The sequence below is a fragment of the Megascapheus bottae genome, chromosome 28 (assembly GCF_031878675.1).
Source record: "Megascapheus bottae isolate mThoBot1 chromosome 28, mThoBot2.hap1, whole genome shotgun sequence".
Classification (NCBI taxonomy): domain Eukaryota; kingdom Metazoa; phylum Chordata; class Mammalia; order Rodentia; family Geomyidae; genus Megascapheus; species Megascapheus bottae.
The window spans coordinates 12,186,163-12,203,570 of record NC_143536.1 but is presented as its reverse complement, the minus strand read 5'-3'; the positions used below and the strand labels follow the sequence as shown (position 1 = coordinate 12,203,570).

General features: G+C 44.2%; 1 protein-coding gene across 5 annotated transcripts in view; it reads right to left on the bottom strand.

Annotated features, from left to right (window-relative positions):
• The window catches only part of Nf2 (NF2, moesin-ezrin-radixin like (MERLIN) tumor suppressor), a 90,218-nt gene extending 73,030 nt beyond the window's left edge, over nucleotides 1–17,188 (bottom strand). For all 5 annotated transcript variants that reach the window (XM_090320433.1, XM_090320432.1, XM_090320430.1 and 2 more), the window contains exon 1: nucleotides 17,074–17,188. In XM_090320433.1, the coding sequence (XP_090176559.1) occupies nucleotides 17,074–17,187 (114 nt within the window). In that variant the 5' untranslated portion in view covers nucleotide 17,188. The remainder of the gene's footprint in view (nucleotides 1–17,073) is intronic.
• Between the last annotated feature and the right edge of the window lie 220 nt (nucleotides 17,189–17,408).

The following is a 17,408-nucleotide window of genomic DNA, read 5'->3' as shown; positions in this document are numbered from 1 at the left end:
TCTGCAACTCCCAGACCATTCCCAAACACTAGCTACATACCTACTCTATTCCACATAGCAAACCTGTGGCTCTGAGGATACACTACCCGTCCACAGTATGTTACTACAATGAATGTACTGAATACACTATAGTAACTTAGGCAACTGTAACACAGTGGTAACTGTTTGTAGCTCCAGACTTCCCTTCATAGGAAAGAGGTAATTTAAAAATATATACTAGGCAGAAGAAATTTTCCAGCTCCATTATACATCTATGGTCCACCATCATATAGGAACCCTTTGAGTGAATGTGACTGTAAATGATGAGTTCACCTACTCTCTCATTACTACCACCACTACCACCACCCCTTCCTTCTCTTTCAGAATAGACTGTGGCTAAGCTCTGAGGATCCTTGTTCCAAGCCAGCCCAGGAAAACGTCTGTGAGTTTTATCACCAATAAACTACCCCCCCCAAAAAAAAAGCTAGGAGTGAGCTGTGGCAAATGGTAGAGTGCTAGCCTTGAACATAGAAGCTCAGGGAGACTGTTGGAGGCCCTGCCTTCAAGCCTAATCACATAAAGCAAACAAAGAAAAGGATACACAGTAGCTTCACTACTGAGGCCTTACACAGGCTCCTTAACCTGTGAAGGTCTCCATTTCCACAAAATAGTCTTTATCACTGCTAGATGGTACACCAGGTGGTTCAGCAGTTTTAGCCAGCACCCACCCAACTTCCTTCTTCAAGCCTCTTCACCAGCATTCTCATGCTTAACGTTCACCTGTCTGTGTTTCGGGAAGTGGCACCCATGCATGCCATCCACCAGCCAGCCTATGGGACTTGTCCATTTCCACTCTGAAAGGCTCCTTTCATGAAGAGCAGCCTATGTCCACTTGTCCATAGGAATGACTGAGGTTGGCATTTGGCATTTGACCCACAAGATGAAATCACCAGGGTGCCAATTAAGAGTAGAGACAATTCTCAATGTAAAATGGTATTAAAATTTCCTACAAGTCAACTTTGAAAAATCTTTCATATTTGGCTCTTCTTACCGATAGATTGAATTATTAGAGTAAAATTCCAGTCTAGATAAGAAATAACATAACCGTTTAGCCTCCTGGCAAATTACATTCAGCATCCACTTTCTCAAAATGACAAATAGCAAATCTTTCAAGTGGAAAAATCTTCCAGAGCATCAAGCCAATGGTGCAATGCAGCAAGTAGTGCAAGAAAGATGTTTTCCCCCATCTCTGCAGCAGAAGGTCTGAGCTGATTACCATAAAGTAACATGACTCATAGGCTAACGACCACTGGCTCCTGCAAAGCCATCGATATTTGACCTTAATACAGCCAAGAGTTCCAAAAGGACCATCTCTCTGGAATCAGCACCCTGCCCCGTCAACATACTACAGGAAACAGACTCATCACCTATGCATTCTCTCTCTTTTGTCATAAATCAAACTACTATTTCTTGAACAGAATATTCCAACCGTTTCCCACGGAATCTAAGTTTCAGAGAGATGTGATAACTTGACAAAAAGCACAACAGGATAGTATTCAAGGTGACCCAAGCCTCAGCTTGAGTTACTTTCACTCTTTCAGGCACTAAGCATGAAGCAAATCTTTACAACTCTCTGCCGGTTCAGTACTATTAGTCCCATTTTATGATGTGAAAGCTGAGGTCCAGAAACCAAAAGTAGCTGAGCTGGAATTGAAGCCTAGATCTGTCTTGCTTCAAAGCCCAGGTGCTTTCTTTTCTTTTACCTTTTTTTTTTCTTTTTTTTTTTTTTTGCCAGTTCTGGGGCTTGAACTCAGAGCCTGAGTGCTGTCCTTGGCCTTTCTCAATGATAGATCTCTACCACTTGAGCCATAGCATCATTTCCAGGGAGGGGAAAAAGGAGGGAGAAAGGGAGGGAAAGAAAAGGATGGAGACGGGGCTGGGAGTTTGGCCTAGTGGTGGAGTGCTTGCCTAGCATGCACGAAGGCCTGGGTTCAATTTCTCGGCACCACATACATAGAAAAAAAGCTGGAAGTAGTGATGAGGCTGAAGTGGTAGAGCTCTAAACTTGAGAAAGTCTAAGGACAGTGCTCAGGCCCTGAGCTCAAGCCCAGGACTGGCAAAAAAAAAAAAAAATAAGGATGGAGAAGGAAGGGAAAGACGCAAGAAAGAGAAGGAAATAAGGGAAGAGAAGAGGTGGTTTTCTTAGCACAATTATATTTGAAGAAGTGTCATACAAAATCCTTTTATTTTGGGTCCGGGAGTTTGGCCTAGTGGTAGATTGCTTGCCTAGCATGCACGAAGACCTGGGTTCAATTCCTCGGTACCACATACATAGAAAAAAGCTGGAAGTGGTGCTGAGGCTCAAGTGGTAGAGCTCTAGCCTTGAGAAAGTCCAAGAACAGCAGCGCTCAGGCACTGAGCTCAAGCCCTGAGCTCAGGCCCAGGACTGGCAAAAAGAAAAAAAAAGAGCCTCGGGTCCTTTTGTGCCCAGGCTGGCTTTAAACCTTGATCCTCAGATCTCAGCCTCCTGAGTAGCTAGGATTACAGGCGTGAGCTACCACAGCATGACAAAAATAGGTTTTAAAACATCACTTATCACTTGTGAAAATTCAAATTGCTGTATCTATAAAGTTTTATTAGAACATAGTAAACACTCAGTATTTACATTTTATCTAAGGTTGCTTTTTTTTTTTTTTTGACAGTCCTGGGCTTGAGCTCAGGGCCTGAGCACTGTCTTTGGACTTTCTCAAGGCTAGAGCTCTACCACTTGAGCCTCACCACCACTTCTGGCTTTTTTCTATATATGTGGTACTGAGGAATCGAACCCGGGTTTTCGTGCATGCTAGGCAAGCACTCTACCACTAGGCCAAACTCCCAGCCTATCAAAGGTTGCTTTTTTAAAGCAGTTTCATTTAAACATAATTCACATACTTGGTGCAGGCTGGGGCAAAGGAGGATCACAAGTTCAAGGCCATCCTGAGGCAAAATCTTGTCTCAAAAAAAGCAAGAAAAAAAATCTATTTATATATCTATTTATACAATTCAGTATTTTTAGCATACTCACAAAGCTGTCCAACCATTCCTAAAGTCAATTTGAGAATACCTATTTATTTTGCAGGGCTGGGTATTGAACCCAGTACCATAAGCATGCTAAACATTCCCTCTACCTCTGAACTACAGTTTCAGCACAGAGAACATTTTTCAGTGCCTCAAAAAGAAAGCTCCAAGTTTCTTGTTACTTTAACTATTACTGCTTTGCCTCTACCTACTTTCCCCAGCCACAGATCTACAGTCTGTCTCTAATAATATTCCATTATATTGCCATATCACATTTCTGGGATCGTTCTTCAGGTGGTAATGTCTAAGACAAGTTTCTCTGTACACGTTTCCATTTCTCTTGGGTAGGTATCTATGAGTGGAACTGGTAACTGTGTGTTTAACCGAGGACCCGCCAGCCTGTTTCCCCAAGTGGCTGCTTCTCTACATCTGGCCAATGCTAAATGATCTTTTGATTCCAGGAATGAGGAATCTTGGTGGCTGACTCATTGTGGGTTTCCCGTACATAGAGCATCTTTTCATACATTTTACTGGAGTCAAGGGCCCCTAGAGATCTATCTATCTGCATGCACCCCCACACACCCACACCCACACCCAGACACACAGAGTATATCTATATCTATCTAGATCTGTATCTATGCATGCCTGTGTTAGAAACAAACAAAAAAAGCCAGGTGCTGGTGGTAGCTCATGCCTATAACCCTAGCTACTAGGAGGTTAAGACCTAATAATTTTATGGTTCAAAGCCAACTAGGGCAAGAAAGTCCATGAGATTCCTATCTCCAGAAAATCAGAAATGGTACTATGGCCCAAAGTGGTAGCGATAGCTTTGAGCAAAAAGAGCCTGTAGACAGAGTTCATGGCTCATAACTGTAATCCTAGTTACTCAGGAGTTTGAGATCTGAGGATCATGGTTCAAAGCCAGCCCAGGCAGGAAAGCCCCTGAGACTCTAATTTCCAATTAATCACCAGAAAACCAGGAGTGGTGCTATGGCTCAAAGTAGTAGAGTGCTAGCCCTGAGCAAAAGAGCTCAGGGATAGGGCACAGGCCCTGAGTTTAAGCCCTATAACCAATTTTCTTTTTTAAAGGCTCTCAACATCTGTAATTCTAGCTACTCCGGAGACTGAGATTTGAGAACTGAAGTTTAAAGCCAGCCTGAACCAAAAAAAACAAAACAAAACAAAACAAAAAAAACATCCCAGAGGCCCTTCCTTGTCTCCAAGTAACCAGCAAAAAGCCAGGAGGAGAGGTTAGGTTCAAGGAGTAGAGTACCACCCTTAAGCAAAAAAAGCCAAAGGAGGGGCCGGGAGTTTGGCCTAGTGGTTAAAGTGCTTGCCTAGCATGCATGAAGACCCGGGTTCGATTCCTCGGTACCACATACATAGAAAAAAGCCGGAAGTGGTGCTGAGGCTCAAGTGGTAGAGCTCTAGCCTTGAGAAAGTCCAAAGACAGTGCTCAGGCCCTGAGCTCAAGCCCAGGACTGGCAAAAAAAAAAAAAAAAAGCCAAAGGAGAGTAAAAGCCCTGTGTTCAATCCTAATTAACACACACACACACAAGAATTCTTACTTGTTAAAATGGCTTATTACATTTTACTCTTCCTTAATTATCGCCCTTAAAAACAAACAAGTTTCCCTTTTTTTGAGGGGAGGAATACTTGGGCTAGAACTCAGGATCTTTAGCTTGTTTACTTAAGAGTGGTGCTCTACCATTTGACCCACATCTCAAGTCTGGCTTTTTGCTGGTTAATTGGAGATAGAGTCCAACAAATTTTCTTCCTACACTGGACTTGAACTTCAACTTGAACTTGCATATCTCAGCCTCATGAGTAGCTAGGATTACAAGTATGAGCCATCAGCCCCAAGTAAAAGGTTTTCAGCTGTGAATAATTCTTTACCATTTGTTTTTGTTCTTGTTTCTCATTCTTTTGATGCCATATCTAAAAACCCAGTGTCAAATCTAAGGACATAAATATTTATTGTCTCCCTCACCCCCTCATCCTTCCAGGAGTTTTATTGTTCTATCTCACACATTCAGGGCTTTGATCTACTCTGAATTGTTTATATAGGATCAAAGGGTTTAATTTCATCTCTTTGCAGATGGCTATCCTACTGTCTCAGTATCATTTGTAGATTATGTACCCGAACATTAAGTGATCTTGGCATCCTTGTTCATAAAAAGTAGGAGGGAGCCAGGCACTGGTGGCTCATGTCTGTAATCCTAGCTACACAGGAGGCTGAGATGTGAGGATCTTGGTTTAAAGCCAGTCCAGGTAGGAAAGCCTATGAGAGAGACTCTTATCACCAATTAATTACCAGAAAACCGGGAGTAGTGCTGTGGCTCCAAGCTGTGGCTCCAAGTCGTAGCGTGCTAGCATAGAGCCAAAGAGCTCAGGGACAGGGCCCAGGCTGAGTTGTAACATCACAACTGAACAACAACAGCAAAAAAGTTCACCAAAGCATGGGGTCATACAAATGAGCATAAGACCCTGAACTCAATCCCCCATAGTCAAAAAGGGAAAACAAAACAACTAGAAAGCAACAACAAAACCAGCTGACCATTGTCTAGCTTTAAGCCAATATCACACTCTCTCAATTATCGTTGTGTTGTAGTGAATTTTGAAATTTGGAAGTGGGAGTTCTGCTTTGCTGTTCATTTTTTTATTTTTTTGCCAGTACTGGGGCTTGAACTTAGGGCCTGAACACTGTCCTTGGACTTTCTCAAGGCTAGAGCTCTACCACTTGAGCCTCATTACCATTTCCAGCTTTTTTCTATGTATGTGGTACCGAGGAATTGAACCTGGGTCTTTGTGCATGCCAGGCAAGCACTCTACCACTAGGCCAAACTCCCGGCCCTCTGCTTTGCTGTTTCAAGATTGTTTTTAGCTATTCTAGGTTCCTTGAAATTCCATGTGAATTTTAGAATCAGTGTATCGATCTCTGTCGTGAGGAGGCTGGGGCTCTCACAGACACAATGTATGAATCAATTTTCAGAATACCAACAACTTCATTAGGTCATAACTTGAATAAGATATTTCCTACTTTAGATATTAAATTCTTTTTATTTCATATATTTTTATTGTAATTAATAGAAGGGTTACATTACATTCGCCAGATGGAAGGTGCATTACTTCACATACATTGATACCCTTTCTCATGTCTTGGTCCCCATTTCCTTCCCCTAGATATTAAATTCTTTTTAAAATGTTTCATAGCTTTCATACTATAAATTTTATACTTCTTTTTGTGTGTGCTGGTACTGGGGCTTCCACTTGGGGGCCTAGGCACTGTCCCTGGGCTTTTTTGCTCAAGGCTAGTGCTCTACACATGAGCCACAGCTCCACTTCTGGCTTTTTTCCCCTCCCAGTCTTGGGTCTCGAACTCGGCCTGGGCACTGTCCCTGAGCTCTTCAGCTCAAGGCCAGTGCTCTAGCACTTTGAGCCAAAGCGCCACTTGGGGTTTTCCAGTGGTTAACTGGAGATAAGAATCTCTCAGACTTTTCCTGCTTGGGCTGACTTTGACCCTTAATCCTTGGATCTTAGCCTGCTAGGTAGCTAGGATTACAGGCATGAGCCACTGGCACATAGCAATTGTGTTCTTCGTTTGTTAAAATTACTTTGAATTATTTTAAACTAAACGTGTGTGTGTGTGTGTGTGTGTGTGTGTGTGTGTGTGTGTGTGTTGCTGTCAAGATCAAATCTAGGGTCTTTTACACATGCTAGGCAGTTATTCTAATGTTGAGCACTTTATACTGTTTGATGTTATTATAAATGGAATTTCTTTCATTTCAATTTTAGCTTACTCACTGCCAAGTGTGTAGAATTATAACTGATTTTTGTATACTAAACTCACAGCCTGCAACCCTGCCAAACTAGTTAGTTGTAATCATTTTTAGTGGACTCCTCAGGGTCTATCTATAAGACTATATCATTTGTAAAAAGACAGTTTGATTTCTCCCTGTCCAATATGAATAGCTTTGAGTGTGTTTCCTTGCCTAACTGGCCTGGCTAAAACCTTCAGAATGTTGCTCAATAAAGTGGCAAGAAGGCCACTGGTGGTTCATACTTGTAAGCCTCGCTACTCAGGAGGCTGAGTTCTGAGGATGGAAGTTTGAAGCCAACCTGCTCAGAAAGGTGTGTCTCTTTATTTTCAATTAACAACCATCTATGGCTCAAAAGAAAAAAAAAAAAAAAAAGCTCAGCAGCAATGGGTAGGCCCCAAGTTCAAGCCCCTCAACCATAAACAACAAAAAAGTGCAAAAAAATCCTGGGCTAGGTTAGCAGCTCAGGGACAGACAGAAAGACAAATAGATAAGTGGAAACAGGAAAAGAGAATGATGGGAGAACAAATAATATTGAAATACATGGCATATGAAAAGCTATTTAACAACAGATGGGACCAGGCACCAGGAAAGAGGGAAACACACGAAATCAATCTGAGTAATTCTAATATATGCCACGTGAGGCCCCTCAATATAATATAAGCTAGAAACATTGGGGGGAAAATCACAATAAAATAAAATCTGTTGTGAGGAAGAGTACTGGCCAGAGGCAGGGGGTCAAACAAAAGGGTGACTATCTTCAAAATACTGTACAAGCATTAACAATGGAATATGAGAAATTGTCTTTAAGGGTTAGGGGGCAGGTGATGGCGAAAGCTAGAAGAGTTGAATGTATTGTGCAAGTAGTAGAATGCTTACCTAGTAAGCCCTGAGTTCAAATCCCTATTATCAAACATGCATATAAAAATCTCAAACACAAAACAATAACAAAGAAAAAAAAATTTAAGGGCTGGGAGTTTGGCCTAGTGGTAGAGTGCTTGCCTACCATGCACGAAGACCAGGTTCAATTCCTCAGTACCACATGCATAGAAAAAAGCCAGAAGTGGTGCTGTCCAAAGACAGTGCTCAGGCCCTGAGCTCAAGCCCAGGACTGGCAAAAAAAAGAAAAAAAGAAAAAAAAATTTATTGCATGTCTAAGGTAGGTAGTAAATAGTCTTTCATCACTGAATATTTGATTTTTTTGGGGGGGGTCAGTAATGAGGCTTGAATCTGGGGCTCAGTGCTGTTTCTGAACTCTTCAGCTCAAGACTAGAGCTCTACTACTTGAGCCACAGGCCACTTTCAGCTGTGGATTTCTTTTTTGGGGGGTGGGTGGGTCATGGTGCTTGAACTCGGCCTGGGCACTGTCCCTGAGCTCTTCAGCTCAATGCTACTATACTACCCCTGGACCTGGGCACTATCCTTGAGCTCTTCAGCCCAAGGATACTGTCCTACCCTTGAGCCAAACCTCACTTCCTGTTTTCTAGAGATTAACTGGAGATAAAGAGTCTCAGTCCTTTTGTGCCCAGGCTGGCTTTGAACCTTGAACCTCAGATCCCAACCTCCTGAGTAGCTAGGACTATAGGCGTGAGCCACCATGCCCAGCAGCTGTGGGCTTTTTACTTAGCTCTTTAGCAGATTAAAGTTCTCTTCTGCTGGGCCTGTAATTCTAGCTACTCAGAAGGCTGAGATCCAGATGACTGCAGTTCAAAGGCAATCTGGGAAGAAAAGTCTAAAAGACAACTCCAATTATCTAGCAAAATGCTACATTGGAGGTGTGACTCAAGTGGTAAAGTACTAGCCATGAACAAACACACACTGAGTTCAAATCCCAAGTAGCAGAACAAGAAAAAAAATCCCTTTTATTGCTAGTTTATGGGTGTTACTGTCATGAAAAAGCATGTTAGCTTCTGTCAAATGCTTTTTTATGCTTCTTTTGAGATGATTATGACTTCCATTTTTAGTCTATTGATACTATGGTACTTATTCATATTAACTGAATTTTCAGATGTTAAACCAATCTTGTATTCCTAGAATAAATTCTACTTTTATCTGGTATTAAATATTTTTATGTGGCTGGGTTTGGTTTGTTAATATTCTATTGAGGACACTGCTATCACATTCATAAGAGATGCAGGTCTATAGATTTATTTGTGATGTTCTTTTTTGGCTTTGGTAACATTACCAGGTAAAGTTAACTTCACAACTGTTTTGTAGTACTGCATGTTGGACCCAAGGCCTGTACATACTACATAAGAACTCTACTACTTACGCTATCTTGAACTCTTCTCCCAACTGTTTTTGGCTTTATTTTTCCATATGCAACACATAGGGTCTATTTCCTGAGCTGGCTTCAAACTTGCAATGATCCTGCCTAACTCCCAAGAGGCTGGGAATACTGGCCTATTCCATCAGTTACCACAATATATTATCTAATGTATCCACTTCCCAACAAAAACTGTCATCAGCACAGCAGGCACCAGTGACTCACACCTATAATCCTGGCTACTCTGGAAGCTGAGATGGGAGCCAACCAAGGCAGACAAATTCAAAAGATTATCTCCAGTTAACCTTCAAAAAGTTAGGAATGGAGGCATGACTCAAATGGTAAAGCTGTGATCTAGAGGCCCTGAATTTACCCTAGTACTGGCACATGTGGAGTGAAGAAGGAAGGGGGAGAGAAAAGGGGGAGAGGAAGAAAAATGTAGTATATGTATAATAAAATTGTTCATAACAGCACAAAAAAGGAAGGGTGGGAGCAAAGCTGTAATGAGCTGCAGAAATTACCATTCATGGTAAAGTGATAGCCATAACAATGAATTATTAGATATGTAAGTTTAATAGATATAATAAGCACAGTAATAATCCACAAAGAATAGAAATATATGAGAGTAATATTTCTATATATCACTAACACTAAAATAAGATAAATCTAAGGCTGATTCTGGAAAGTTGGGATTACATGGTAAGTGCTGGAGGAACTACTTAAAAAGAAATCTAAATATAGTGAAAGAACAATTTAAAGATATCACCAGGCATCAGTGGCTCACACCTATAATCCTAGCTACTCAGGAGGCTGAAATCTGAGGCTCATAGGTCAAAGCCAGCCAGGCTAGCAAAGTCCATGAGACTATTTAATTAACCAACAGAAAACCAGAAGTGGCACTGTGCCTCACAAAGTGGTAGAGAGCTAGACTTGAGTGAAAAAGTTCAGGGACAGCACCCAGGCGCTGAGTTCAAGCCCCACAACCAACAACAACAACAAAAATATGTACTTGCGGGGCACAATTGCTCATGCTGTAATTCTAGCTACTAGGGAGGCAAGAGCAAGAGGACTGTGGTATGAGGTCAGTGCAAAAAGTCCATGAAGCCGGACATGGTGGCTCACATCTGTAATCCTAGCTACTCAGGAGGCTGAGATCTGAGGATCAAAGTTCAAAGCCAGCCCAGGCTTTGGCTTGCTCAAGGGTAGGGCGGTAGCCTTGATCTGAAGAGCTCAGGGACAGCGCCCAGGCCAAGTTCAAGCCCCATGACTCCCCCCTCTCCCCGAAAAAAAAGAAAGTTCATGAGACTTTTCTCAACCAATAAAAGGCTAGGCACTAACCGGGCACCGGTGGCTCACTCTGGTAATTCTAGCTACTGAGCAGACTGAGATCTGAGGGTCCCAGTTCAAAGCCAACCAAGGAACAGGCTTATCTTATCACCAATTAGCCACCAGAAAACAGGAAGTGATGCTGTGGCTCAAAGTGATAGAGTGTTAGCCTTGAACTGAAGAGCTTAGGGACAGCACCCAGGCGCAGAGCTCAAGCCCCACGGCCAATCAAGAAAATAAAAGTTGAGGGGGGGAGGGAAATGGGGACAAAAACGTGAGAAGTAATGCACCTTCTATCTGGCAAATGTATACATTAAATAAAAATAAATAAATAAGTTTAGTACTCTGGTAGTCACCTGTCATCCAAAATTATACATAAATATAAATAATAGAATCTCAATCCAGGCTGGACCAGATAAAAACCAAGAACTTACTCAGGAAAATAATGATAGAAAAAGGACAGAGGGAAGAGGGAAGAAGGATATGGTTCAAATGGCAAAATATCTGACTAGTAAGATAAAGTCCCTAAAATTAAAAACATCTCTAATTCACTACCAGAAAACCAGAAGTGGTGCTGTGGCTCAAAGTGGTAGAGCACTAGCCTTGAGCAAAAAGAGCTCAGGGACAGCACCCAAGCCCAGAGTTCAAGCCCCCTGACCAAAAAAAAACCCAAACACCTCTGTGCTTCCAACAAACAACAAAAAAAAAAACCTCACTTAAAGTATGAGCAAGGGGGGGCTGGGAGTTTGGCCTAGTGGTAGAGTGCTTGCCTGGCATGCACAAAGACCCAGCTTTGATTCCTTGGTACCACACACATAGAGAAAAGCTAGAAGTGGTGCTGAGGCTCAAGTGGTAGAGTGCTAGCCTTGAGAAGTCCAAGGACAGTGCTCAGGCCCTGAGCTCAAGCCCAGACTGGCAAAAAAAAAAAAATTATGAGCAAGGGGGGGCTGGGAGTTTGGCGTAGTGGTAGAGTACTTGCCTAGCATGCATAAGACCTGGGTTCGATTCCTCAGTACCACATACATAGAAAAAAAAAAAAAAAAGCTGGAAGTGGTGCTGTGGCTCAAGTGGCAGATCACTAGCCTTGAGAGAAAAAAAAAGCCCAAGGTCAGTGCTCAGGCCCTGAGTTCAAGCCCCAGGAATGGAAGGGGAAAAAAAAAAAGTATGAGCAAGGAGTAAAGGAGAAATAGAATAACAAAAAGTGAGCCACCAGTGGCTCATACCAGTAATCCTAGCTATGCAGGCAACTTGAGATATAAGGATCACAGTGCCAAAGCCAGTCAGGGCAAGATTCTTACCTCGAATTAACCACTAAAAAAAAAAGCTGAAGTGGAGATGGGGCTTAAGTAGTAGAGCACTGGCCTTGAGCACAAAAGCTCAGTGACTGTGCCCAGGCCTTGAGTTCAAGACCCAGGACCAGACACAAAATAAACAAGTAAATAAAGTACTTTTAAACAATATGAAACAGAGGACTAGGAATATGGCTTAATGGTAGAGTGCTTGCCTCACATGCATGAACCCCTGGGTTGGATTCCTCAATACCACATACACAGAAAAAGCCAAAAGTGGTAGAGTACTAGCCTTGAGCAAAAGAAGCTCAGGGACAGTGCTCAAGCCCTGAAATCAAGCCTTAAGACTAGCAGAAAAAAATAAAGGTATATGGGAAGAGGGAAAGTGGGAGAAAAACATGGGAAGGGGTATCAGTGTTCAAGAAGTAATGTACCACTACCTGATGAATGTAACTGTACCCCTACACATCACCCCAGAATAAAATTTTAAAAAGATATGAAACAGAAAAAGTAAAATGGCAATTGATGAAAATACATAAGGTCAATGAAACAGATAAAATTGACTCAAGGAGACTGATAGCAAGTGAAGAGATTAAATTAGTAATGAGAAGCTAGCTTGGGCCAAAAAGTCTGCCACACTTTTATCTCCAAGTAACCAGCAAAAAAGCGGGAGGTGGCAGTGTGGCTCAGGTGGGACAGTACCAGCCTTAAGCAGAAAAAGCCAAGACAGCTGGAAGAGTGGCTCACGCCTGTAATCCTAGCTACTCAGGAGGCTGAGTCTGAGGATCAGGGTTCAAAGCCACCCTGGGCACTTAAAAGGCACTTAAGTCCATGAGACTCTTACCTACAATTAACCACCAGAAAACCAGGAGTGGCACTGTGGCTCAAGAGGTAGAGCAGTAGCCCTGAGTTGAAGAGCTTAGGCACTATGCCTAGACCCAGAGTTCAAGACCCACAACAGACAAAAAAGAGAAAAAGTCAAGACAGACAAGTGGGGCTGTGGCTCAGGGGTAGGACAGGAGCCTTGAGCTAAAGAGCTCAGAGACATCGATCACCCAGGCCCAGAGTTCAAGCCCCATGACCCACAAAAAAAAAAGATAAAACACACACACCCCCTACAAAATAGTCTGGGTTTAGTCATTTAGACACTCAGATGTCTTCACGATTGAAATCTATTGAATATTTCAAAAATGAATACAAGTCTTCAAAGAAAGGGAGGGGAGGGGAAAGAAGGAGAGGAGAAGGGGAAAGAGAACAGGAAAGGCAAGGCAAGGCAAGGCAAGGGAAGGGAAGGAAGGGAGAAAGGGAGGGGGAGGGGAGCTGTTGACTGTAAGTCTGCATGTCCAGTCCCCGAGGGATGACAGTGGCTTCAGGAGCTCCCTACTCTTCCCACAACCACATTCAATTGTTAAACTCAACGAATTGTGGCTTATGGCTCTATTATTTTCAACAGTGCCCAGAGGCATAACTTGTTCCACAAACTATGCTATCAAATGGTGGCTGTTTGAAGACAAGTGTTTGCGAGCTCTTCATTTCTACACTTCTGATCCCAGCACGACTGCTCCCACCTGTCTGGCTTCTCCATCATGTCTTAGCAACTGGAAGACCTGCGGTCAAGGCTATACCACCTCCATTAACCTGGAGCTCTCTCACTAAGATCTACTGCTCTGGAGTGCTCTCAGCATGACCTTCTCCACACCATGTGGCAGATGAAGTTGCTTCCTTAGGATTTGTGCTGGTTTAGAGGACCTTGAATCCAGAAGGCCAGACACCAGTGGCTCCCACTGTAATCCTAGCTACTCTGGAGGCTGAGATCTGTGGATCACCGTTTGAAGCCAACCCAGGCAGAAAAGTCCTGGTGAGACTCTTATCTCCAATCAATCACTCCAACACCACAAGCAAGTGATGGGGCTTAAAGTAGTACAGTACAGGCCTTGAGCAAAAAAAAAAAAAGAGTTCAAAGACAGCACCCAGGCCCTGAGTTCAAGCCCCATGATATTCTCTCTCCCTCCCCACCTCTCCCTGTGTCCCTCTCGCTCACACACACACTTAAACCCAGGACACCTGTATGTGTTCTACCACTGAGCTACACCCCCATCCTGGAGCTCCTTCAAGATGACTTCTCAGGCAAAACCTCTGAGCCACAGTGCTACAGATGAGGCATGAAGGCAAGCTGCTCTGTAAGAGTGACAGCGCCACTCCAGGACTGAGCACTGGAAAGGGGCCACACGAGCCTGGGGTTTTACACCTTGCCTGTCCTGCAGTAAAACTACTATGTCAAAAGCAGGGACTGGAGAAAAAGTGGTTGGGGCTTAAGTTATGTTCTGTTTCAAAGCAGGGTCTGCATGGAAGAAGGAAGCCCCGTGGGACAGGTAGGTAGGTACTCACACACCACTTAGCCTTAGTAAAACGTGAGCAAAACTGGCATCCTGTCCCTTGTCCTCCCTGGGAGCAAAGTCATCTGATGAAGAGCTGGGTGAGGAGGGGCAGGGGCCAGGAGGGGGCCCTGTGTTTCAGGGTGCAGCAGCTGAGTGGATTCTCTATCTCATAGATCTGAGAATGGAAAAGGAAGGAGGGATTCAAATTCCATTGTCTCTAGTCCTTCTTATCAAGTTTTATAGATTTCTTTAAAAGGTAAGTCTTCATTTGGTGTTTGCTCTTAGAACCATTCCCAAAGGGTATAAATAGTTGGGTTTAAAAATAAAGAAATAAGGGCTGGGAATGTGGCTCAGTGGTAGAGTGCTTGCCTATCATGCATGAAGCCCTGGGTTCAATTCCTCTGTACATAAACAGAGAAAGCTGGAAGTGGTGCTGTGGCTCAAGTGGTAGAGTGCTAGCCTTGAGCAAGAAAAACAAAAAAGCTCAGGGACAGCACCCAGGCCCTGAGTTCAAGCCCCATAACTGGCAATAAATAAACAAGCATGCAAGCTGGGTACCAGGTTCCAAGCCAGCCTGGGCAGAAAACTCCTTAAGACTCCAATTAACTATTCAAAAAAGTAAGAAGTAGCACTGTGTCTCAAGTGGTACAATGCTTGTCTTAAGCAAAGAGAAGTTCAGGGACAGCACCCAGGCCCAGAGTTCAAGCCCCAGGACCAGCTAAATAAATAAAGTCAGGCATCAGTGGTTCATACCTGTAATCCAAGCTACTCGAGAGACTAAGATCTGAGGATTCAGGTTCAAAGCTAGCAGAAAAGTCAGCGCCATTAAACTACAAAAAATTAAAAATGTGAAGTAGCACTGTGGTTCAAGTGGTAGAACAAAACAAGTTCAGCGACAGGGCCCAGGCCCAGAGTTGAAACCCCAGAATGGCATGAATAAGCAAGGAAGAAAGGAAGGACAAACAGACCTTTTTACATTTTTGTAAGAAGAGCTGAGCTTACTTGAGTTGGGCTGGGCATGATGGTGCATGCCTGACCCAAAAAGTTTCACCAAGAAGCAACCAATCCATCAATTTTCTGCAAGTAGACACCAGCCCAAGTTTTTCACACACTCCACCTAGACACAGTGGCAGAGCCCACAGGTCAGAGCTCAGTCTCCCCTCCCCTGCACTCTACACACACACACACACACACACACACACACACACACACACACACACACACACACACACACACACACACACACACACACACACACACACACACACACACACACACACACACACACGCTTCCCAAGCAGAACAAGTCTTCACAAAAACCAACCAAGAGAAAACAAAAACAAAAACAAAAAAAAGCTGAGCTTCTGATCAACTAGCTACAAAATGTGGTTCCCGCCTACACCTTCGAGTTCAGTTAATTTGCTAGAGAACCTTATAGAGGTCAAGGAATCACCTGCTTACCTATTTATTATCAGGTCCACAGATGAAAAGCTTAGTGACATACATGGGGGTGGGGGTAAAGCACTTCTATGACTGGGGCTGGGAGTTTGGCCTAGTGGTTAAAGTGCTTGCCTAGCATGCACGAAGACCCGGGTTCGATTCCTTGGTACCACACATATAGAAAAAAGCAGGAAGTGGTGCTGAGGCTTAAGTGGTAGAACTCTAGCCTTGAGAAAGTCCAAGGACAGTGCTCAGGCCCTGAGCTCAAGCCCAGGAATGGCAAAAAAAAAAAAAAAAAAAAAGAACTTTTATGACCTCAGCAGGAAACTAGATAGGTTCAGCTAGCTGAAGCAGGGGCTTCCTTTGGCGATTTTAGGACATGAGCATGGCTGATTAAATCATTAGCCATTGGTGATCCACTTTTGTTTTTCCTGATACCACGCCTTCAACTCAGGGCCTCACTCTCCTTCTGTTGGCTTGCTCATCCGTGGCACTCTACCACTTGAGCCACACCTCCATTTTGTTGTTCAACAAAGATGGCGTTTCATGGATTTTTTTAAGCCTGGGGTTGGCTTTGAACCACGATCCTCCAGATCTCAGCCTCCGGAGTAGTACAGGCTTGAGCCACCATGCCTAGCCATAAGCATCAATTTAACCTTCACTCCCTCTCCCCCTCCTCCAGATTGTGAGGGGTGTAGCTGAAAAGGTCTAGACCTCTCAACAAGCTTTCCTCTTTTAGGTGACAAACCTCCAAAGTAAGCAATCTCAAGCTACCTAAAGCCAGCCAGCTGCAGTCAGCTCATTAGCTCACACACACAAAAAAAGAGGCTTATCCCTGGAGATTGCAAGCATTTTAGAAGTAGCTACCCAAGAAACCAGACCAAATAAACATTTGACAGAGTCCCGGGTATCTATCTACCTCTTTAAGAGTCTGGTTATGGGTTAAATACATGCATGTCTAGCTTTTAGTAAAGTATCCAGGCAAGGATGGTAGATTCTTGGTTAAGCACTTGCCCTAGCATGCACAAAGGCCCTGGGGTTAGATCCCCAACCAACAAGCCAAAAAAAGAAAAAGTATTTAACGAATCATGATGGAAAAGGAGGTGTAAGGCGCCGCCTCCTTCACTCCAAGTTTCTTCCAGAAAAAAAATAATAAATATATATACACACAGATATCCGCTTTGGGGTAAAGCGAAACAAGTATAAACTTTGCAAAGAACGAGATGAAACTTTCTAACACCAAGAACGCCTGATCAAGTCCACCTACTGCTAAAACACGAGAATTCGCCACCACGGAAGCTTCTTCCAGCCTATCCCAATAAACAATGAATGAGCGCGACAACCACCGGGAAGGACGGACATCTAATAACCGGGAAAAACGAGGGAGAAGGAACACAGCTTCACTGGCACTGCTGGGCCTGGGCCCCGAAGGCCCCTTCCGCTCTGCGGGTCTCCAACCTATGCCCCGGGGAGGAGGGCCAGCAGCCTCCCGGGCCGCCCCGGTCCCCCGGGCCGGGTACCTCGCAGTTGAACTCCATCTCGGCATCCATGGTGACGATCCGCACCGTGAACGTCTTGGGCTGCTTCCTCTTGAGCGAGCTGAAGCTCATGCGGGAGGCGATGGCCCCGGCCATGGCGCGGCGCGGGCCAGGGCGCCTCTCCCGCCGCACCCCGCCCCGAGGCCTGGCGCTCAGGACCGCTTAGCCCCCCTGGAGGAGCCGCGCGGGCCTCAGGGCCACCATGGTGGCCGGCCGGCCGGTCCCGGAGCAAGGCGGGCTGCGTGGGTCCCCCGCGGCGGCCAGCATGGGCCGCGAGGACGCAGCCCCGGGAGCCGAGAGCGGGGACCAGGCCCAGA